Source organism: Anopheles darlingi, chromosome 3, assembly GCF_943734745.1.
Source record: "Anopheles darlingi chromosome 3, idAnoDarlMG_H_01, whole genome shotgun sequence".
NCBI classification, from domain to species: Eukaryota; Metazoa; Arthropoda; class Insecta; order Diptera; family Culicidae; genus Anopheles; species Anopheles darlingi.
In genome coordinates this window covers 65,018,072-65,040,623 of record NC_064875.1, presented here as the reverse complement: position 1 = coordinate 65,040,623, position 22,552 = coordinate 65,018,072, and the positions used below count along the sequence as shown (strand labels likewise).

Below are 22,552 nucleotides of genomic sequence, written 5' to 3'. Positions count from 1 at the left end.
AATGTCCAGTCTGTGCGGTACCGAACCGTATTTTGTCGATGCTACGGCCGCTTCGACCGTCCCCGGTGGACCGGTTGGTGGGCAGACGCGTGTCACGCTACGCAATGAACACCTCTCCTACATCATCACGTGGTTCAGTCTTTCCGGATTCACCACCTGGCTCTGGTTCCGGCAAGTCGTTCGAGGAAAGTCCTTCTGATTGTGATTCTGATGTACCCTTTGTTGGGTTTAGATTGTTACGGTATTTCTAGATGGAGAATAAAACTGTTTTGTTTCAAGTTTTCCATGAAATGTTTGGGTCATCAGGGAGGAGTGAAACGCATATAATCATTGTCGATTCTTTACATAGATTCTGGTCTGCTCTTCATTAACACAAGCTGTCTCTCTTCTTCACTTCGACTCTTATAACGTTATCTTCTGTTTATTGTTAAATCCATACTAAATTAGGTGCATTCATTAATCATACACGTGCTTCTCTATAGCAACGGATACCTTTACCTTTAATTGGCTTCTGCAGCAATAGCAGTAGCTATTTCTATTTTCAATCAATTATTCAACTTAAGCTAACATATTTCAGACTAACAAAAAAAACATGAATCAGCATTCGCGGGATCGGTGCAATCAATGTTTCTATCATTCAGCCGACCACAGCAGCAATCACTATAGAACCACGCAGCAGGCGACGAGAAGGGGGTAGGCAGATGACACAATGGACGGTGACACAGAAACCGATCGAAGTAGCATCATCTAGTATTTTACCAACATTTTTTTCTTCTTTCATAGCTACTGTGAATAGCTATTTATTGAAAGACCTCCACCTCCAACAGCGAAACGATTGGTACTATGTTTTTGGTGTTTTTCATGTTTTTGTACAGTTTATTAGGATTCTTGCTGCTTACTCATCTTCTCCACAAGACGCACACACACAGACACACGCACGCGATACCTTATGGATGTATTAAAAAAAAGTATGGAAAAGGAAAACGGGGGAAAAATCATCCGAAAAACGTGTCTCCCGGAGACTGTTGTTGGGGCAAAGCGCAGCGGAAAACTAAGAGAACGAGTGCTGCTGTGCTGTGAGCAAAAGAATTGGAGCAACAGCATCAACATTAGCAGTGGGCACACAACATACACAGCATGTTGCGCAGCAACTACACACGCATACCTCTCTTTGTTCTATGTTTCCTCTCTCTCTCTCTCTCTCTCTCTCTCTCTCTCTCTCTCTCTCTCTCTCTCTCTCTCTCTCTCTCTCTCTCTGCTCTCGGTGCTGCTGTTGCTGGGTGTTATATCAAAGTGATTAGCGGTCCAGCATGCTCCTGCCTCTTCCCTTTTCCAAGATCGTTTATGGCTGAGCGTGCGCTATAATGATCGACAGGTGGATTTCTGGTGTGTCTTTACCATGTGCATATCCTCGACTACACCCTTCTTACGACACACCAAACCAACCAACCGAACATATTGCAGGTACCAGCTTTTCTAGTAATTTCTTCACTTTAAAAAAAATCTACCACTTTTATCCTATCTTCAACACGCACGCGTCCCTTTCCTTTAAAGCTGATAGACCCACTCCCCCACCCACCTACTGCTGCTTTACATTTGACGCTACACGTCCCTCACATTTCCATCTATTGTGACCGGATCGTGGTGTGCGCTGGCCTCATTTATTTTTCACCTAAGCAACCTCATCATCGCCTGCTGCTGCTACCTACCATATAGCGCATATCCTCTGCGGTATGAGGTTCTGCTCCATATGAGCTGCGCTTTTGCCATATGAACTAAAGTATAACTAGGTGTATTTTGTGTGTGTGTGTATGTGTGTGTGCTGTAATTCTAATAAATTTTAGTCTTGCCTTATCAGACATAAATGAAAAATCATAAGCTTATCAAGTGCCTACTATGCAGTGTTTCAAACGCCAACTCGTTTATATGGAGAGTCTATCTTGGAGCTTCCAGACTGAAGCTTCAATGTCCTTGTCGGGAACAGAGGGAGACGGGGATGGTGGTTCAACATTACACTACTCACTTGACACAGTGTGTGGCAATCCTTGTCATCTAATCATTTGGAAGAAAGTGGGATGGGGAGTGGGAGGGAGACGTTAAGGCTTGTGCCGGAGAGATAACAGAGAAAGGTAAAGAGACAAATGGAAACCAAAGAACATCAGCGAAACCAGAACTAAAAAAAATCAACACACAAACACACCCACATACACGAACACGCGCACAGGGTGAATGAAAGAAAAAGTTTTACAGGCGTTACTGTTTCGAGTTTGTCTAGACGACTGTTTGCCGAAGGAGAAAAAGGGTGGTGGTGATGGTAGAACGTAACATTTAAGATATTATACCATTACGATGATGATGATGATGATGATGCTGCTGTGCCGACCGGATAGGAAGGAAGGAGAAGGAGAAGGTGAAGAAAATGATGCAAATATGTACAATACGATGACCGATAGACCGGTGACAGGGGAAAAGAGTGTCTGAACTGTCTGAATAGTAGTGGTTGTATCAGTTGAGATGAAAAAAGAAGATAATAATTTCAATTGATATAAATCCTTAAAAACAATAAATCTAACCACGCTCACCTACTTGCAAAACTGTTTTTTTACAATGTGTGCTCCTCCAGCTTGCGCCTTCGCTAAGCGCATCTTCTTTATCTTAAAACCCTCCAGCACGCGTTCGCTCTCGTCTTGTGTTTCTATTTCTCCAGCAAAACGAATCATCCCTGTCATCTAATCCCGTCAGCTTCGTCTTATCTGGTCTCTGCCGCGCTTACATGTTCCTCCATAGATCGTAGAGCGCACCGATACTCTAGAATCCGGCGTACGGCGCCCTTACAGAAGATATTGGTATTACGCGACAACAGGCGCGTACAGAAGGATAATTTTTGTATGTGTGTGTGTGTGTGTGTGTGTTTTAGGTGTTTGCATCCATTTTTCTTTTCTTCGCTTTTTTATTTTTTTTTGTTGGTTTTTGCTGCGAAAGATTTAATTATGAACCTGCAAAGAAACAGAGGAACGTTTTAGATACAATGGCTGTACAGAATGTAAAATGGCTCGGACAGAGCATGTACCTGTTGCTGTTTAATAACGATTTGCGGTTGAATCAGTTCGTCAAAGTTAAACATTTGATCTTCGGCCGAACCGCCATCATCACCACCGCCACCGGCTGTTGTGACGCTGGTAGCGGTCGTTGCAGCAATCGTGCCGCTCGTTGCCGAAGGAACCGTCGTGGTGGTGATCGTCGCTATGCTACCTGTGCCACTTGCCGTAACATCACCGTCAACACCGCCATCGCCGTTCTGTGCCTCATGGGTTTCATGATGTTGATCCGAATGCTCCTCTTCCACTGTACCACCGTTCGCCTCTCCTTCGACCTGAACTTGGTGCTCCTCATGCGTCTCACCGCTTTGATGGTGCTCTTCCGCTTTCTGCAAAATGATTTGTCCTCCTTCGGTCAAAATGGCGGCACCAGCGGCGTGATGGTGCTGTTGTTGTTCATCGGCACCGACTTCTTCCTGTTGTTGGTGCTGTTCGGCATCACCGACTTCACCACCGGAACCAGCAGCTTCGCCACCTGTCTGCTGGAGGTGAAGTTGAATCTGCTGACCCTCGGCACCATCGGCACCAGCCATCGAGACGGTCAAATGACCCTCCTGGTCGACTTCGCCCGTCGTCGTGAACGCCATCGAAACCGGTATCTGCAGTCCATCCTCGGTCGTAATGTGGGTCGCACCGTCGGCCGTCGTCATGAGTTCACCCTCCTGCGATTGCTGGATCACGATGTTACCGTCGGCGTTCAGTTGCGATGGGTGTATCAGCTGCTCCTGGCCATCTGCACCCTGCACCAGAATCATCTGATTGTTGCCCTCGCAACTGATCATCTGGATTTCACCTTCACCCAATCCCTCGCCACCCTGCATCACGACACCGACGCTCTGCAGCAGCTGCTGTATCTGCTCGCTATCCGTACCCTGCACCAATATCTGGTTACCCTCGCCATCCGTTAGGATGTGGTTGTCAAGGTGCAGAAATTGGCCACCCTCGTGGTTGAGGATGATCTTGTACGGCGTGTTCGTGGCCTGCATGTCGTCCAGCTCCATCGGCACGGTTTCGGTGTTGGAGTTTTGGCTGTTCTGCGACTGATCACCGTCATCGTCCAAGCTCGGCATGCTGACAGGGATGCTGATCTGCTGTTGTTCCTGTTGCTGTTCCTTTTGGTCATCGCCCTGATCGAGCGTTGGCATATCGATACCGACCGAAGGTTGCTGGTCCTGGCAGAATGAGACAACGAAAATGAATGTTAGCTTCCGGTGAATACCTCACCGCGTCACTTGAGCTGTGCTTACCATCTTCACTTCCAACTGCTGGTTCCCGAATGATGCATCTTGAGCTTGCTGTTCTTGCTGTTGCTGCGTTGATGCTACATTGTAAGTAATCTTCTCCGTTGTGCCATCCTGATTCGTAATCAACACAGTACTGCTACCTTCGGTACCCTCTACCGCACCCTTCTCGGAGTGCATCCGTTCGAAGATGCTTTCCAGATCGCCGTCCGAGATGCTGTTGCTGGTAGTGGTGGCGGTGGTTCCCGCGGCAGTAGCGTTGGCTTGTGTGAATTGCTTTCCGGCCAGGGTTGTTGTCGTACCCTCCACTACTCGTCGATTGGCGTTAATGGTGGATATGCTGTTGGTCGAATAGACTTGCACCTGATGATGCGCTGCCGACGTTGCCGCTGCCGTTGTCTGTGGTACGAGGGTAGCACCAGCACCACTGGCGGCAGCTGCAACGTGTCCCGTGGCGTGTGTTTTTATGTGCTGTGTGTAGAGCTTCTCGTTCAGGAATGTGAGCGAACAGGCGGAGCACGTGTGGAACTGAATGGATTTGGCGTCGATCGTTTCACCCATCGTTTCTCGGAGCGCCTCATCGATTGACTCCTGCAGCAGTTTCTGTGTCGACGAGTCATTCAGTTCGAGTTTTAGTTGTTGCTGTTGCTGTGTCTGTTGTTGTTGCTGCTGCTGTTGTAGCTGTTGCTGCTGCTGGTGCTGTTGTTGGACCACCGGTTTCACCTCCTTCTTGGAGGGGCTATCATGCTGCTCGAGATGCTTCACCAGCTCGTCGCGCTTTTGGAACGTAACATGGCAGATAGAACACTTGAAATAATCCGGCTGATGCTGTTTGGCGTGTATCGACGCTTGCTCGCGCGTTTCGAAACGCATCAGGCATACGCGACACTTGAACGGCTTCAGCTTGATGTGTTTCCGCAGATGATCGTCATACTGCTGCTTATCCGCCGTCCGATACTGGCACATACTGCACGAGTAAAGCGCTGTCGGACCGGTTTGCTGTACCACCGCTCCTCCTTCCGACCCGCCGCTAGTGGCGATCTTCTGTGTCACTCCAGCGGCGTATGTTGTCGGTAGAGGCAGTGTCGGATGTTCCTGGAGGTGATGCTGCCTAAGCCCGTTCAACGAAGCGAAAGCCTTCTTGCAGTACTTGCAACGATGCGCCGTCGTTCCAGTGCCCTGATTGGACATCAGTTTGCACTGCTCGTAGTGTGGCTGGAATTCGGCCAGATCGTGCGTTTTAAATTCACATGACAAGCAACGGTACACCTTGGAGCTTTTGCGGTTAGCCACATTTGCTGCGGCGGTTGCCGTCGTTACCGAGGCACCGTGCGTGTTGACAGTCAGTGCCCCATTGTTCGTGGACACTACGATCGGTTGCTGATGTAGAATGGCTTGCGATTGTTGTTGCTGCGACTGGCCAGTAGTTACCACGAGCGTACCACCACCACCGGTACCCTTTTCGAACATGCTCGTTAGCTGAGCTTCGACGGCATCCGTGGCGGCATCACTGAGAGCCGATGCGTCACCCAATACTTTCACTGTCGCCACCTGCACCTGACCGGGCGAGGTTAGTACGTGTTGCTGCTGTTGGTGACCGACTGTCTTGATTGTGTAGGACAATCCGGGTGTTGTTGTCGTTTGCAGAATACCACCACTACCGGCCGTGTTGGTGTGCATAAGCTTTTGCATTTTGGCCGGCGGTGCACCTGCACCGGAACCACTCAGATCATCATCGGGGATGTTGTTCTTTTTGTGAATGAATCCGAGCAAGGTGCTACGCAAACTTTCCATCTCCGATTCAAGCTTGTCTAGCTGATTCAGAATCGTAATGCATCGCCTGCAGATCACGTCATCAGTAGCGAGAACTACGGAGTAAGTCGAACCGATCACCTTCGCCAGTTTGGCCACGAAATCGGTTTGCGTAGTGGTGGTAGAGGCTTCTGAGATAAGCGCCCCGTGGGCGCCCACATGATCGCCGCAAATGTAACATTTCTGCTGCCGAGCGACGTAGCTGTTTGTGATGGAGACGCTGGTCGAGGGCGCAGTCTGTAGTGGTTTCTTCTGGACCAACCGTTGTTGCTGCTGCTGCCCCGAGATCACGCTGACCGTACCGCTCTGCATCAAGTTGTTGATCTTTTTCACCGCGTTTGCGTGCTGCTGCTGATGCTGATTGGTCGTAGTTGTGAATATCTAAAAGTAAAAAAAACACATTTTTTTAGCAATAAAAAACTAAAATTGGAAGCCCATACAAGTTAATTAGTGCTTTGGAATTCGCCTTGGTTTCACCATCATCATCATAACAAAACAAGACTACTTGGAGCAACTTTTCAAATGCCAATCTTACTCTTCTCGACACCTCTGAACAACGCCTGTCTTTCAAGTGGATTCACTCCATCAAATGCATCAATCGACGACAAAGGATAGTAAAATCTGCATACCACGAATACATCCTTTTATGGTACCGTAGCATTTAGGCAACATAACTACCAGCCAGAGCTAACCGGCCAGATATAATAAATTTTTCAAAAAAAAATTGCCAATATGTGATCGCCGCTCGTATAGGAGCTGGTGAGCAGCACTAACCATGGAAGTCATGGAAACGAAGCGAACCGGTTAGGAACCGGTTGTAAGAATCCCAATGAAAGTCGTTAATAAATGTATTCTTTCATATGACCACATTACAATTGCTATTTCAACAAAAAAGTGATCGCTTGTGATTATTTCTAAAATTATTTCACTTTTTTTAGATGAAGGAAGATTGTTCGACGTGTCTTCCAGATTAAGCATCAGCGCGTCCCAAAGCGGAAACATCATTACTCACTTTGCAGAGAGTAACTAGTGATAAGCGTAGCCACTTCGTCTTTTTAATTGCATCACCAAAGGGTGGGTACGGGAGGAAAAACGCGACTTAATCACGATCCCGCGTGAAATGATATGCTCACTGGCACATCACGAAGAACAGACCGAGTAAACCCTAGAGGGCTGAAAGGGGAACTTTGAACCAGGTCAGGTTCAGGCCTATCGCGCTTCCGTTTCAAAAGAGAAAGAGAAAAAAGCAAAACGTTGAACGCTACGGGAAGGACCGCGAAAAAATGACACGGCTGAATGCGGATCTCGTGCAAAAGATAGTCCCCTCTCTTCTCCCGGTGCCCCTGACGCAACAATAACATCCGTAGCATAGCCATAGCGATAAGCAATACAGAGCATTGTGCTACCAACCGTGGACACGTGGTGCATGGATATAGGTTCGCGGTTGCTGTGATGATGCATAGCTGCTACACGTATCAGAGAGCAGCAGCATAGCTGCTTTCACTCTCTGTGTATGCGCGGTTGTTAAAAATACTTTTCCTATGTTGATGCCTACTGGGGTCTGCCGCTCGAAGGGCTTCCCTGTGCGGCGATTCGACCGCGCAGATGGAAACAATTTCTTGTGAAACACACACTATACACAGAGATATGCGGGGGGTGATGGTGGTTTCGCCAAAAGGCAAGGAGACTCTTGCCGTCTGTCCAGGGTTGCCCCCCGAAGGGTAGAATGGTTTGTAGCGTTTTACGCATTACTGAGGCCACCCCCTTACTTCAACAGTTGGAGCACTTATTCCTTAGCAACCATTTCCATGCGACAATTACGCGGCAAAAAATCATCCCAAGAAAGAAGCCCATCATCATCATCATCATCGTAATCAGCAGCCAACGTGCGTTCCACCGTCATCATTCAATGAAAGTGGTCCGGCATGTGTTGATGCAGATGTCGAGCGTAACGAAACTGTAACTATTTTTAAAAAAACATCCAAACACCCCACCTCTGTGTGTATGCGATTGCTATGTTTAAGAGCGTTTCATTGGCGAATAGGTTATTATGGAATATAGTACTGGCCAAAACATGCTTACGATACTTCAACATATTGATTGCTTAACTGTAATCAGGGTGAGATTAAAACCCATCGTAAATGAAGTGTGATTATCACGGGCAATGCCGTAAGAACCTTTTCGGGTTACGGTAAAATGAAACATAATAAAATTAAATGTGCTAATACGGACTTGGGAAATATAGCACTTAACCAGATAAGATGAGGAATCATCATCGGCAATAAAACAAGTCAATCAGGTATGCAGTCAATGTGTCGGATTTGTATGCATAATAGCGAGAGAAGAAGTGTGATAAGAGTGATTCATCGATTTCACACTTTTGTAAAGGAAGATTTGAATCTAAAAATAAGAAACAAAAAGGGGACAGCTCTTCCATGGTTACTGTTCCTCCAATACTGCTTCGGGAACTGTCCAAACACAAAATAAAAAACAATGAAAAACTCCACGCTCGCACGTGATGGAATGAATGAAGTGAGTCCACTATAAGTAGGGTGTGATACGGGTTAACATTGGCGCGCATATTGGCAAAATTACTTCAACTTTTCCCGTCATTGCCGTTGCCGGCGCACATCGACACCTTGGAGATACAGAAGGTACACCACGCGCCTACCGACAATAACATGCGGTACAGCAACATCCAGTGTAGCAATGCAGACGGCATCGAGTGCATCCAAGAGAGCGCGCCCGCTATGCTTTCTCTAGCATGCAGCAGCAGCAGCAGCAGCACCAACGTTCGTCGCAGGATGCCTTGGAACCGCATCATCGCTTGCTACATGATGGTATGGTTACCATGTGTGTGCGCGCGCGCTTCGTGTCGTCGCCGCAGCCCAAAGACGAGTCGAATGACCGGGCGGCAGTAACGCCTCTCAACACGCACCAGTTACTCTTTGCGCGCACTTAAAAAAACATCCAAATAATTTCTGCAACTACTTCTCCGTGCCATCGAGTCATATCCGGTGACAGATTGTGGCCCGATGGCAAATATGCTCCTGTGTCCATAAACTTATCGGTATGGGGTAGGGGGAAATAAAATGATGGAAAAGAGGGGCTTGTGTATGCTCGTACCTTCCGCACTTGCGGTGACGGTTGCACTATTTTCTTCTGCATCTTGACCGGATGTCAGCGATGTCCGCCGTCCGCTGGTCCGTTGTTTACTAATGCACCGCGCTTCTTAGCGCTGTACGGCAATCCCGGGTTCACTTCCTCCTGACTGTGGTCGTCGTCCTTACAATGGCTCTTCGGGTATTTGCGCTGCTGTTGATGTTTCCAATACCGAAAAGTTGTCGAGGTTTTGCGCTTGTCGCGGCATCGATGGAAGCGCTGGAGAAGGCTGGAGACACAATACGACCACTCAAGCCAAGCAAGCGCGCCGTGCTGATGACCACCCCCGCGTTCCTCTTGCGTCGTCGGAAGTGTGGTGGTTGCTGGATTTTCTCAACAAAAGCCCGTGATTCACTCACTCGCACACACGGTCGCTCCGATGTTGGGGTGATGATGCTCGGTATGCTCAGGCTGCCAATCGTCACCAACCAAATCACTTGACGCAGCGGCGGGCCCGGGGTGGGTTTAGAGAATGAAATTCACACAACGGATCTGCAAAAATAGACACAAACACGCACATAAACAAACATACAGACACACACGTAAAGGCCCGAAATTGCGGTAGAAAAAAGGGAGCGAGCATATTTTGTGTCGTCTACTTAGGATGACCAAACAACGCTCTCGGACATCGCTTGTATCCTTCCCTCTGCATCTGAGTTACCCTAGAGCCGATCCCCACCGAATCCTTTGGCTAATTAACCGTCCGATCGCGGTCGAGCCCGCACCCTTCCAAAAGTAATAACCCTTTCTTCGACTGTCTGAAACACGAAAAAAAGACGCAGCGCGCGCGTTTGAAGACAACAACCGTCGTCGTCGCCGTCGTCGTCGTCGCGTCCTGCCTGCTGGCGCCGCTTGCTCAGACCCGGGAAGATCTAGCAACACAGGACGAAAATTGTGCCGCGTTGTCTATGGTGGTGTTAGTGAGAGCCGCGTTCCCAAGCGCGTGTCACGCACACACGCGTTCTCGCCTCGCCGCCGCCGTCGCCGCTGCCGTTGCCGTTGCCGATGCCGCCATCGCAACCCAAGCGGGGCAACACCAAGCCGTAATTTGCCTTTTCGCCTTTTGGCCAGATATTGCTATCTCTTTCTCTTTCACCTCACATTGCGCCTTCGCCTTTTCTCCTTCTCTTGCTAGCACACTTGCACAGGCCAAGTTGCGCTTTTCATGGTGCCACCGACCTACCGCCACTTTCATCATCCTGGTCGAACTGAAAGATCCTCAATCCCCCGCTACCACCAACGCGACGAAAGGGCGTCGACGGCCTTTAGTGGAGGCTCGATGGTTCCACGAAACTGTGCCTTAAAAAACTGGAATTTTCGCCGCCTACTGCCCCAAGATCGGGTTAAAGAGGTTTGCGTTCCACGAACAGCATCACCACTACCACCACCAGCCAGCACCGTCGTGTCACACATCTGTCGTCACTCCGAGAAGCCGCCTATTGTTTCCTTTCTCCTATTGTGGCGCCCATTTCCCCCCAACACAAAAGAGACCCGTCGTCATAACCGCAGCACTCCACATACGTTACGCACCGCCACTATACCCCTTTCCCTCCTTAGCACGTTCTATCGTGTGAATGGCGCAAAAAGCAGGGGGTGAGAGCGGGGTAGAACTTTCTCGCTTCCGCTGCTGCTACTCGTCGGCGACGGCGGATACACTGTGGACGGTTTTCACGCTAGCGCTCCTTACCGCACACACGCACACACACATAATCACACGACACACGGAGAACAATCATGTAATTGAAGACGAGCGTTAGCGCAAAACGACCACCTTTCCACCGCCGATGGACCATAAATAGGCCCCAGCGAAGAAACGCCGATTAACTGGAAATGATGCCCGGTGCGGTGGACCGGAGAAAATCCCGCGCGCGCGATCTGAAACCCACTTTTCCCGGTGGCGGCTGCGGCAGTTACCATCACCACTTCCTCCTCCTCCTCCTACTCCTACTCCAAGCCACGGTGGTACGTACAACAAACGATCCGTTGGCGATGCGGCTTGGGGCCGCGTTTTCGCAATTTACGCCCCGCGCGCCCGATGATCCAGCCAGGCGATCCTCGGCTTCTTCCTGGCTGCTTCTATTCACCGTCGTCGTCGTCGTCGCCGCGTCAAAACGATGCGGCAGAAGAGGGCACAGCACGGTGCGCGGCGCGACAGCGGTCAAATTGTCAAAACTTCAAACGTGCTGCCTGCTCGCTTCAGACACTTCAGAATCGATTTTTCAACATGGCGGCATATCGAATCAGGGCTGCCAACATGACCGGCTCGAACCCCAGCACCTCGCCGCACACACGCACACAAACGTACGCTGCGTGTACGCACACGCGGGCACTTACACACAGGCGCGCTTCTTTTGGGCCGGGGTGCGGCAACCCGCAAAAAAGGCGAGAACGGTGACCTCTTCTTCTGTGGCCAAGCCAAAGCCGGCATCCACTTTTGCTGATGTCGCACGTCCGGTGGCACAATGGTGCACGTGTCGACCAGGCCGAGAAATGTGCTAGGGCCCGACAAACTGAGCGGCAGCGACTTAAGGTTCTAGAACACGATATTAGGAATCCTCCATTAGCCGTGGCCACACGGGGCGAAAACTCTAGCGCAAACGAAAAAATTAATGCCAAAACGTTTACGCTTGCCGTTTACACGCTGTATTGGTCCGTGGAGCGTAAAACCTAGCGTAAAAGCTTTTTGCAAACGGTAGGGCTCACAATATGTTCTTTTTGTGGTTTACATCGACAGTGAGTGATCATTGCTAGTGTATTCAATCCTTTTCTTCAAAAAAACGATTTTAATTTCCTCAACCCGGCCACATATCGAAGCGCAAAAGTTTTGGCATTAATTTTTTCGTTTGCGCTAGAGTTTTCGCCCCGTGTGGCCACGGCTAATGGAAAAGACACATTTACACTATGGTGCCTATTCCCGTCAGGCGTTACTTGACGCCTCAGGCGTCAATTTTTTTGTTCACGGGGAATTGTCCAGTTCTCGGGGCGACCGGGTTGACCGGAGGGCACTGAAGTCAGTTTTTGAAAAGTCGAGTTAGGTACCAAAAAGTCGAGTTAGGAACCAAAAACAAGAGTTAGGAACCAAAAACAAGAGTTAGGAACCAAAAACAAGAGTTAGGAACCAAAAACAAGAGTTAGGTACCAAAAAGTCGAGTTAGGAACCAAAAAATCGAGTTAGGTACCAAAAAGTCGAGTTCAAAACTCCGACACCTCGCTGCGGCAACTTAAAAAAAAGCCGTGGCCGTTACACGGAGCGTTACGCGAGCTAACACGTTACTCGTAACACGAAAATGAACTCGAACAAAAATGAGGCGTCAAGTAACGCCTGACGGGAATAGGCACCTATGCAGCAGCACTGAAATCGTTGCGTGTGGACCAGCCTTATGATGAAGCACTATGCTACAGTAGCATTGCTTCCAGATGGTCAAAAATGTGGAATTCAAAATGGGAAATGGTTCGCTTTCTGTGGAAACTTGTGATGAAAAATGGAAACCGGTTCCAAATTTACCTTCCTGTTGCGATAAGAAACGATCTTCACCGATTGATTGCTTTATCGAGGCCTTTCGCGCCACCGGCTGTTGACCCCCCCGCGCCGTTGCTAGGGAAAACACAAACAAACGTGATCCGCTGACATTTTCCGCTATTTCTGCGTGGAAATAGATGTTTTCTTTGGATTTGTTCAATAGATTTGCGTGCAAGTTGGGAATCTCGGTGCTCGGTGCTCGTTTCTCGGTAAATTCGGCACGTTCCTCCCGTTGCAAGGGCCAGGATGCGCGCGATACCGAAATGGGTTGAGAAGATCCACGATTCTACGGAGAAAAGCGATGTGGCCAGGTAAGCGACTGGTGTTCTCGACCGAGTTCAAGCAGTAATCGATAATCATCCTCACCTTTATGCGTCTTTCCAGCATTCATTGCATCTGCTACCATCCGGAGGGAGCACAGTTGGTGGCTGGTGCCGGGGATAAGGTGCTGGTGTACGATCCGATCGATGGCAATCTGATCAGCACGCTCAAGGGTCACAAGGACATCGTGTACTGTGTGGCTTACGCCAAGGATGGCAAAAAGTTTGCCTCGGGTAGTGCCGACAAAACGGTCATTATCTGGACGATTAAACTAGAAGGATTGCTAAAATACTCGTAAGTACTGGGTGATCGCATCATTTGCCTCGGTCCAATAATACCTGACCTTTTTCTCTCCGTAGTCACAACGATTCCATCCAGTGCCTTGCGTTCAATCCGATCTCACATCAGCTGGCCTCGTGTGCCGTATCGGACTTTTCATTCTGGTCACCCGAACAAAAGGCGGTCCAGAAGTATAAGGCCACGGCACGCATCAATGCGTGCGCGTGGACGAACGATGGGCAGTACATTGCGCTCGGGTTGGCAAATGGAACGATCTCGATACGCAACAAGGCCGGCGAGGAGAAGATCAAGATTGAACGGCCAGGTGGTGCTAACAGTCCAATCTTCGGGCTAGCCTGGAATCCCCCGGCAACGTCCGGTTCCTCTGACATACTGTGCGTGATCGATTGGGGCCAAACGTTGTCCTTCTACTCGCTCGGTGGTCAGGCAATTGGCAAGGAGCGAAATTTTGGTTTCGATCCTCTGTGTCTGAGCTTCTTTCCGAGTGGCGAGTTCCTGATTGTCGCCGGATGTAACAAGGCGCTGCAGTTATTTACACGCGATGGCATCCGATTGGGGATGCTCGGTGAGCAGCACGATTCCTGGATCTGGACAGTGGCCGTTCATCCGGCAGGAAACTTTGTGGCAAGTGGCGGCGGCATCATGCCCTCCACTAGATGCCTTGTCTCACTCTTACGCTGTTCTCTTTCCTTCTGTCTTGTAGGTAGTTGGATGCCAGGATGGGACACTTGGTTGCTACAGTCTTGCCTTTAACACGGTGCACGCCTTGTACCGCGAACGGTACGCATTCCGTGAGAATATGTGCGACGTGATCATCCAGCATCTCGTGTCGGGCCAGAAGGTGCGCATCAAGTGCCGCGATCTTGTGCACAAGATCGCCATCTATCGAAACCGGCTGGCGGTACAGCTGCCTGAACGGGTCGTACTGTACGAGCTTAGTTCGGCCGAGAACCAACCGATGCACTACAAGGTGCGCGAGAAGATCGCAAAAAAGTTCGAATGCAGCCTGCTGGTCGTCTGCGCTCAGCATCTGGTGCTGTGTCAGGAAAAGAAGCTCCAAAGTCTCGACTTTAACGGTGTGCTGCAGCGCGAATGGTTGATGGATAGCTTCATACGATACATCAAAGTTACCGGAGGACCGGCCGGTCGGGAAGGTTTGCTGCTGGGATTGAAGAGCGGTCAAGTTTGGCGCATCTTTCTCGACAACTCGCTTCCGATTCTCGTGACCACCGTGCTGTCTTCGGTTCGCTGTCTCGATCTGAACGCTACGCGCACCAAACTGGCCGTCGTGGATGATGCGGGACGGTTGGTCGTACGTGATCTCATTAACGATGCGATGCTGTACCAGGATTCGGCCGTTAATTCTGTCGCCTGGAACACACACCTGGATTCGATGCTCTGCTACTCGCACACTACCGGAGGGTTGAGTGTGCGTGTTGGATCATTGCCACCTCGCAGCCCACAGACGATGCTCGGTGTCGTGGTGGGGTTGTGCGGAGCGACCGCTTTCTGTCTACGGGGCAACGTGATGAGCAATGTACCGCTGGCCCTCGGTGCCACGATGTGGCAGTTCGTTGAGGCAGGAATGTTCGAGTAAGTTCAATCCTATGAGAAACATAAGCATAACCTTTAACGATCGCTGCTTCAATCTGCCCTCAGGGATGCTTACCAGGTAGCCTGCCTTGGCGTACCGCTCTCCGACTGGGAAGGTTTAGCACAGGCTGCACTCGATGCGCTCAACTTCCAGGTAGCACGTGATGCCTACGTCCGAGTGCGCAATCTACCGTGGCTCGAGCTTATCGCGGAACTGCGCGAGCGCCAAAAGCGCGGTGAAACCTCGAAAGAGGTGTTGCTCGCGGAAGCGTACGCATTCGCGGGACGGTTCAAGGAGGCTGGACGGTTGTATCAGAAATCGGGTAGTAACAGTAAAGCGCTCGCCATGTACAGCGATCTGCGAATGTTCGATTTGGCGCAGGAATTCCTTAAAGAAGGTAGTGCCGCCGATAAGAAGGAACTGATACGCCGACGAGCAGAGTGGGCCTGTTCGGTGCATGAACCACGTGCTGCCGCGGAACTCCTCCTGTCCGCTGGAGAGTCGGAGCGAGCGATCGAAATCGTGGCCGAGCAGGGATGGGCCGATGTGTTGCTCGATATAGGGCGACGCCTTGCGGCGACGGAGCGTGCACCGCTCGAGCTGATCGCGGGTCATCTACGCCGGTTGAAAGCACTTCCCCTAGCGGCCGAAATCTTTCGGAAGCTCGGTGAAGAAGAGCAGGTTGTACAGCTGCATGTGGAGGCTCGGGATTGGCCGGAAGCGTTCCGATTGGCCGAGCATCTGCCGAAGGTACTACCGAGTATCCACTTTCAACATGCACAATGGTTGGCTGAATCGGATCAGTTCATTTCCGCCCATGAGGCGTTCATTTCGGCCGGACGCCCGCAAGAGGCTACCAAGTTGTTGCGCAATCTCGTCGATTGTGCCGTCTCGGAGGAACGCTACCTGGATGCCGGGTATTATACGTGGCTGCGGGCACACCAGGAACTGAAGCTGCTGGCCAACAGCACCGAACAGTACCAGCAGGACGTTCTGGCATCGTCGGGTGCGGTGGAAGAGTATCGATCGTTACTGAAACTCGCATCGATCTACTACGCGTACAATACGATCAATTCGTACCTGAAGGAACCGTTCACCAGCAGCCCCCCGTTGACGCTGTTTAACACGAGCCGCTTCGTCGTAAACCAAATCAATGGAAACAATCCACCGAAGGGTATAAGTGTGTTGTAAGTCTCTTTGCTCGATTCGCGATCATGATCATCCCCATTTCTCTCATATTATCTCTTATAATACCTTTTTATGCCCCTTTTCAGTGCCGTTTACTATACGCTTTCGAAGCAAGCGAAGGTGCTCGGAGCGAACAAGCTGCATCTGCAGATCAACAACAAACTACAGTCGCTCAAGATCCCACCCGGCATTCAGGAGCAGGTGGACATTAGCTACATCACGAGCCGTGCCTGTCCCGGTGGATTCAACGATCCCGAGGAGCTCCTACCTATGTGCTACAAATGCTCGAACTACAGTCCGCATCTGCACGGTAACCGGTGCCCGAACTGTCAGCAGGAGTACATCTTTTCGTACGTTTCCTTCGAGATTTTACCGCTGGCCGAATTTACGCCAGAACGGGGTATTAGCGAGCAGGAAGCGGAGAGGCTGCTGCTTGCACCACCCAAGACCGATGCAAGCGATGGGCAGCGCGATCAGTTCATTCAAGAGGTCAGTGCAAAACACGATCCACGATCGATCAATCGATCGGTACGTATAATGTTTTCATTTCTAACCCACCCTTCTGCAGGACATTATCGATACGTTCCCGTCGACGCTTGATCGGGATGCGTTGCGTGCGATTGATCCACGGGAAGTGATCATCGTTCGTGGGCCAGCACCGCTGCCGACGCGCTACTATCGCAATCTGCTGCCCGAGCTTCAGATTACCGTGTGCTCGGAATGTAACCAGGTGTTCCATTCGGAAGACTTTGAGCTACAGTTTCTGCAAAAAGGTTACTGCCCGTTCTGTCGAACGTCCGAGGAGAGTCTTATGAATTAGAAGAGTGGCCTTTGCACGCGCGTGGTACGCGCTGTGTGACGATCTCATGGTAAATGTGTATGCGAGTGTTCGTGGAATTCATTCCGTCCAGTTCAAAGTGTGATAGAAACATAGTATTTGCCTTATAAGTTGATGCTGTACTGCCTTTTATGTCCAAATAAATGCACAAATCGTAGAAATATGAAATAAAATGGATCAATCTTTCTGCTAAGAGTGGCGCTCGTTGGCACCCTTTTCAGAAGACACAGTTCCTAATGAAACCGGAAACCAGAGTTATGCCGAAGGTTCTTAGATTTTTCCCGCAATCCAACTCCTGCTGAGCGCTCCGAGGTGAACAGAATTTTAGCATACTTTTGATCTACTTCGACGCTTGGCCTATTTGGTGCCTGATAAAGTTGCAGAGCTCGCTCATAACAAATTGGATTATAGCTTGGGCTGGGAAGTTAGCGTAAGCAAGGAGCCGAGATGCTCACTGTGGATCCCGGGGCGAAGTGTATGAAACAAACGTTTTGTGGGCAATGGAAAGCCTAAATCATCAGCCCTAATTATGGCCCCAGGCAATCGCTATCATTAGAAACAAGCTTCAGGAAGCGAATGAATCCTATGGCATGGCAGGAAATGATACTGGGCAGGATCAAACAACGCCAGCGAAATGATACAAAAATATTTCAACCATCCCCTTTGCCGCACTAATTCGCGGATGCGGAAGGGAGATTGCTACTGTTCGGTCTGGGTGTGAATCAGTCCCGACTACAGTTTAACACATCGTCATCGAGTGTTAGTTTTATTGGCATTTGCGTTAAACAATTGCCAGCCGACAGACTGGGCCGATGAGGGCGCTGAGCAAACTCATGGCACCGTGGTCCTTGTGTTTCTTTCGCTTTTTGTCTATGTCGAGCAGCAGTGTCATGGGATGGGGGTGACGAGGTGACAAATGAGGGTGCAAATAATGTTTTCCAATGGCATTGATTGGGGAAGTAATCGCTCCGTAGACTGCCAGAGACCGGACTTGAGAACCGGCGCCCAGCTAGTACGTGCAGCGATTTAGCAAATGCGTGCGGAGAGCATTTTCGGTGGTTGATGGGGGAGGTTTTGTTGTTCCGATAAACTTTGGATTTGTTCGAGTGATTTTGAAGGAGTTTGTGTATTTTATTCGATTCCGCCCTGCCCATTCAAGGGGACCGACGAGGTCCGTTTCGAAGCACGTTGGGAGAGCAATCTGGAAAATCTAATTTTTATAGATGCTGCCCACATCTCCTACCTTGATCGGGTTTTTTTCATTTGAAAAGAAAGAAATTTGTTATTATTTTAGTAGAGGTGTTTATAAAGGATGGATGATATTAAAAATATTCCGATACCACGTTAACATCTTGAAGAACCACTTTGTAATTCTAATATTTGAAATTTTCTATTTCAATTTTCCTTTCGAAACTACGCGAATTCGTCCAATGATGAATGGTGTACACGACGAACGATAGCATCGCAATCAAAAATCATAACATTATTATGCGATGCTTATCGCATAATGGCTGACTGGCGTGATATGCAAACATCGCATGCCAATTGCCTATATTATCCTCTCCGTGATCCCATACATCATACATTTCATCCCGAGCGGTGGTCCGCATCCTCCTGTTCCTGTTCCGCATCCAAGCAATCCGATCCGAAATGGTGATAGTTTACAGCATCCACGCGAGACACGCTGGAAGACCATCGGTTGCTATGCGTTCACAGCTCTCACGGGCTGGGTGTGTGGTGTCGATTGGAAAAATCGTTTTTCCGGAACGTGCTTCAGGTCATTCGCACTGGCTGCCAACAAACTTTCACCGGTTCAGGGCCGGTTCCGATTCCGTTCGAACATGATGGATAAAATGTTTATTCCGGTCGATTAAACTTTTCCATTGGGTCCATTGACAAGCACTAACGGTAGAGGATCCGCTTTTGCCAAACTAACCGACGGTAGAGAGCAGATTGAACCGACTACACATGATTGGCATATCAATAGGCATGCACCGTACCCAAAATTCGGTTTGTCGTACCATCGGTTTTATGGATTCATAATCAATAATGGTTTGAAATAATTTAAAATTAGTAACATTTTTGATGTGTGTTTTTGGTGCGAACAGTAATGATGCGATGTGACATTATGATCCAAGCAATCGTGTCAGGATGATGCCATTATCAGCCCCGTGGAGGTGCGTGGAAAAGGCAAAAAACCCCGGAGGACATCAAAGGTAATTTGCTTGTCGTTTTTTAGTAATTGTTTCCTCCTTGCATCCATTGTCGCTCTATTGTGACGCACACTCGACAGCGTCAGCAACAACAAGCCCGTGTCGCCACGTGCCGGCCACTGGCGACGGAAGAAGCTGGCACACATTGTTGCCACCACAGCCCATGGGTGCCACGTGGCCCTTGTTGAAGGGTGTATGCGAAGGCTTCATTATTGGTCCATTAGATAAGTATACCTTTTGCGCCTTTCGGGATCGCCGCCGGTCGGTTGATACATTGTTCTCGGCTGACCGCGAAGATTTAGACTCGATGAGATCGATTTAATCCACCTCAGTGTTACGAGGTTCACACCATTGTTAGCGGCAGTATCCCCTCTCGAGAAGTTAAGCAATTGTTGCCACTGCGTGGAAATGCTGTTGCACAAAACGGGAGCCAGCTCGAAACCTTCGCTTGCGAGACCATTGTTTCGGGGCGAAAGGTTAGAAGGTCAGGTTCAGGTCGGAAGTTCTCACGCGAATGTCCCAGGAGGACGAGAGCGAGACCACTATTGTGCGAATGAGGATTAAGGATTAAAAAGTCAAAAAGCACACGCCATCGGTGGAGTTATGGTGAAGGATTACATTTCGGGAAATGTATCGTAGAATATGTCTGAAATAACATCTTGGAATATGTTCCTTGAATCCATTTGATAGACCTGTTCAAATTGTTGTATCATTGACGTCCTCGCTTGTCTGTGCTGTCTGCGATATCTACCATTTCCCCGGCTTAACAGTTCCACTGAATTTTATTATGCTGGTATGTCTGCCAGAGATCCTTCCTACGCTTCGAAATACTCGCGAACATACCGTCCGACCACCAGAGAGCGATCCTGCATCCCTTTAACAGCGAAACATCATGTCTACATGTCGCTCTGGATCTGGTGGCCAGGGGTAGTGCTACAATCAATTCGTCTATTCGTCACAAACGAATTTCAGGCGATACGGCGGGGGGGGGGGGGGGGGGGAAGAGTGTGTTGTACGCACACCATTGCTCTCACCCTCTGTGCTTACCAGGATAATCCGATTCTCCGGTAGACCGAGGGGCGTGTTACACGGTCCGCTGCATCACAAACGGTAACGGGATCCGCTCCCATATCAAAAGACAATAGGATTCGCCAGAGTGCGGAGCGGAAACGGTACGGCAAGTCAGCACATTCACACAGACGTGCGACGCGCGTACTATTTGATGTTAGACCGTGTGCCTGCGGGCGAGACCGAGAAGGGCATTTGTCATGCAAAAACACACGGAACTCGGAACACGGCCAGCCCTGTAAGGTGCTCCTGGGATTATTGTTGACGCCGAAGCATTCGCCCGAACATTTGATCTGAATGTTATCTGCGATTGTTGCGGGCACCGTCATTTTGTCGAACGATTCCTTGATCCTTGTGGGAGCAATTTTCGTTCTAGAACTAGAAGGAAACTTAAAGATGTTGTGGAACTTGTGCTGAACTCAAACTGTACTTGTCACAAGATTCGTCCCTTCTGACCTTTCCTTTTGGACGGTGGATAACATTTTCTCGTAGAATCTTCCGCTGAATTACGATTCTGCGATGAATGCTCACTTAACCGGAACCGTAGCGGACGTAGGGAGCCACAAAACTTGAAGAATACCAAATGCAACCGAGTGGACACACACAATTGTGCTCGAAGCTGCTCCCGTATTCCGGTCCAGGCAACCGTCCAATTTGATTCAATTTGTAGAAAACCGTTTGTTCCTCGCTCAGCACTGCACCGCCGATCAGATGGACCGGCACGGAAGGTGGGGAAGGATATCTTCACTCCACCGCTTCCATTCCCCACCTGCTGCGTGCTCCGTGCTGCGTTGTTTCGGAGTCTTCAGCGAGGAAAACGAAATAATATGAGAAAAACAAACGGAACCGACTGCTGTTTCGAGACGGCGTTTTTTTTTTGCGTCAGCCAGGAGGATCAGGATTGGCCACTGTGGGCACCTCTGTGGGGATCCTCTTTTGGATTCCGCTACCGCGGTATGAATATTTATAAGGAAATCTGTTTTCTCGTAACTATCACGCCGGCCGGAACCAGTAATTTGGGTGATTCACGTTTCAATAAGCTTCCCCGTTTCGGTAAGTTCTTACTGCTGCCAGTGCTGGTGGTGGTGCTGCTGATGCTGTTGTTGGCGTTCGCGGATTGAATTGCTGATTTGCTTCCGATGGGCTACCACCGTGAGGTAGTAAGATGTAGTTCATATTCGAGGGTATGTAGAGAACAAATGAAATAGAAGCAGAAAACGAATCACAGAATATCATATTCAAAGCGTCGGTGTTACAGGATGTTGGCGCACTTACCAGGACGGTTTTGTTTTGTTCCAATTCCGATCTGTTCCGAATATCAATCCATTTTTAACGTACTTGCGGCTACTGTTTCAGAGTTAAGAGTTTAAACCCGGAAAGAGAGAGTGCTTCAGAAGTTATATAAGTCTGTTGAAAGATTTAAAAGTTGGTGAACTAGTTTTATCGCTAGAGACAATCCACGGTTTTCTACAGATTGGTATTTTTGTTGAGAAAGATGTATTTTTACATCGCTACAGTATCAAATTAACATACTTTCATCTCAAACACAAAGCTCGTCGCCACAAAAGACTCGCCGTTTTGAACGCCAGTCTGCAATCGCTTGGCACGCACGTCAAGATAACAATAAACGAAGCATTATTGTCCCGTATTATCACTCGACGCACCCTTGCAACCCTTACGAACAGTTCTATAAAGCCCTCTAATCGTTCTCTTTGCCAAAAAAGGGATTGTAGAAGTACTGCAGAGGTACAAGCGAACGGTTCGGGACATCAAACCGCCCACATCCGCATCAACTGATGGCTGTTTAGCTGCGGATACAGGATGAGCATGCAACATTTGGCCAATGGTGCACGCGCGAAGGACACAAAAAGGGACAAATCCCCAGAACCTCACAACCAGCATCGAACCCAGCGGATACGCAGCGAAATCCGTGGTGACGATCCGGTAATTGAATCAATCGTCGAGCACAATCCTGGCGACCCTCCGGGGGCCACATGGACAATATTGTGTGGCCGTGATGTTTGTAATTATTGTGACAATTTAATGAGCAGGCGGTTACATTCCCAACCCACGAGGAGATGATGGAGAAGGGCATCGAGCGGATGATAAAATCATTTCGCCTCGTTCGGTCAACTACTGCTCCCGGGAACCGGTAATTTAGGAATCAAAAGGCCACACCAGGTCGTGTGTGCGTGCG

The 22,552-nt window shown here is 49.4% G+C and overlaps 3 protein-coding genes across 5 annotated transcripts in view; 2 read left to right on the top strand and 1 right to left on the bottom strand.

The window, feature by feature from the left end:
• The window catches only part of LOC125956801 (SURF1-like protein), a 1,279-nt gene extending 995 nt beyond the window's left edge, over window positions 1–284 (top strand). Inside the window, exon 4 of the mRNA XM_049689009.1 lies at window positions 1–284. This exon is cut by the window's left edge and continues 180 nt beyond it. Coding sequence (XP_049544966.1) covers window positions 1–199 — 199 coding nt within the window. The 3' untranslated portion in view covers window positions 200–284.
• A 2,224-nt stretch (window positions 285–2,508) lies between these two features.
• On the bottom strand, window positions 2,509–11,834 carry LOC125956800 (uncharacterized). Of its 3 annotated transcripts, none has more exons than XM_049689008.1 (5): window positions 11,648–11,834; window positions 9,278–9,805; window positions 4,346–6,532; window positions 3,071–4,270; window positions 2,509–2,996 (listed from the first exon to the last, which is right to left on the bottom strand). In XM_049689008.1, exons 2-5 carry the CDS (start codon window positions 9,317–9,319, stop codon window positions 2,985–2,987), a joined length of 3,441 nt encoding a protein of 1,146 aa, XP_049544965.1. In that variant the 5' UTR covers window positions 9,320–9,805; window positions 11,648–11,834; the 3' UTR covers window positions 2,509–2,984. The 3 variants fall into 3 exon arrangements, with proteins under 3 accessions (XP_049544965.1, XP_049544964.1, XP_049544963.1); XM_049689007.1 differs by lacking the exon at window positions 11,648–11,834 and adding an exon at window positions 10,844–11,603; XM_049689006.1 differs by lacking the exon at window positions 11,648–11,834 and adding an exon at window positions 11,284–11,603.
• A 1,172-nt stretch (window positions 11,835–13,006) lies between these two features.
• LOC125957027 (intraflagellar transport protein 122 homolog) lies at window positions 13,007–17,215 on the top strand. The gene is made up of 7 exons (XM_049689381.1): window positions 13,007–13,144; window positions 13,218–13,448; window positions 13,514–14,078; window positions 14,158–15,047; window positions 15,114–16,235; window positions 16,323–16,725; window positions 16,805–17,215. The coding sequence occupies exons 1-7, from the start codon at window positions 13,080–13,082 to the stop codon at window positions 17,054–17,056; spliced, it is 3,528 nt and encodes a 1,175-aa protein (XP_049545338.1). The 5' UTR covers window positions 13,007–13,079; the 3' UTR covers window positions 17,057–17,215.
• Window positions 17,216–22,552: the final 5,337 nt, after the last annotated feature.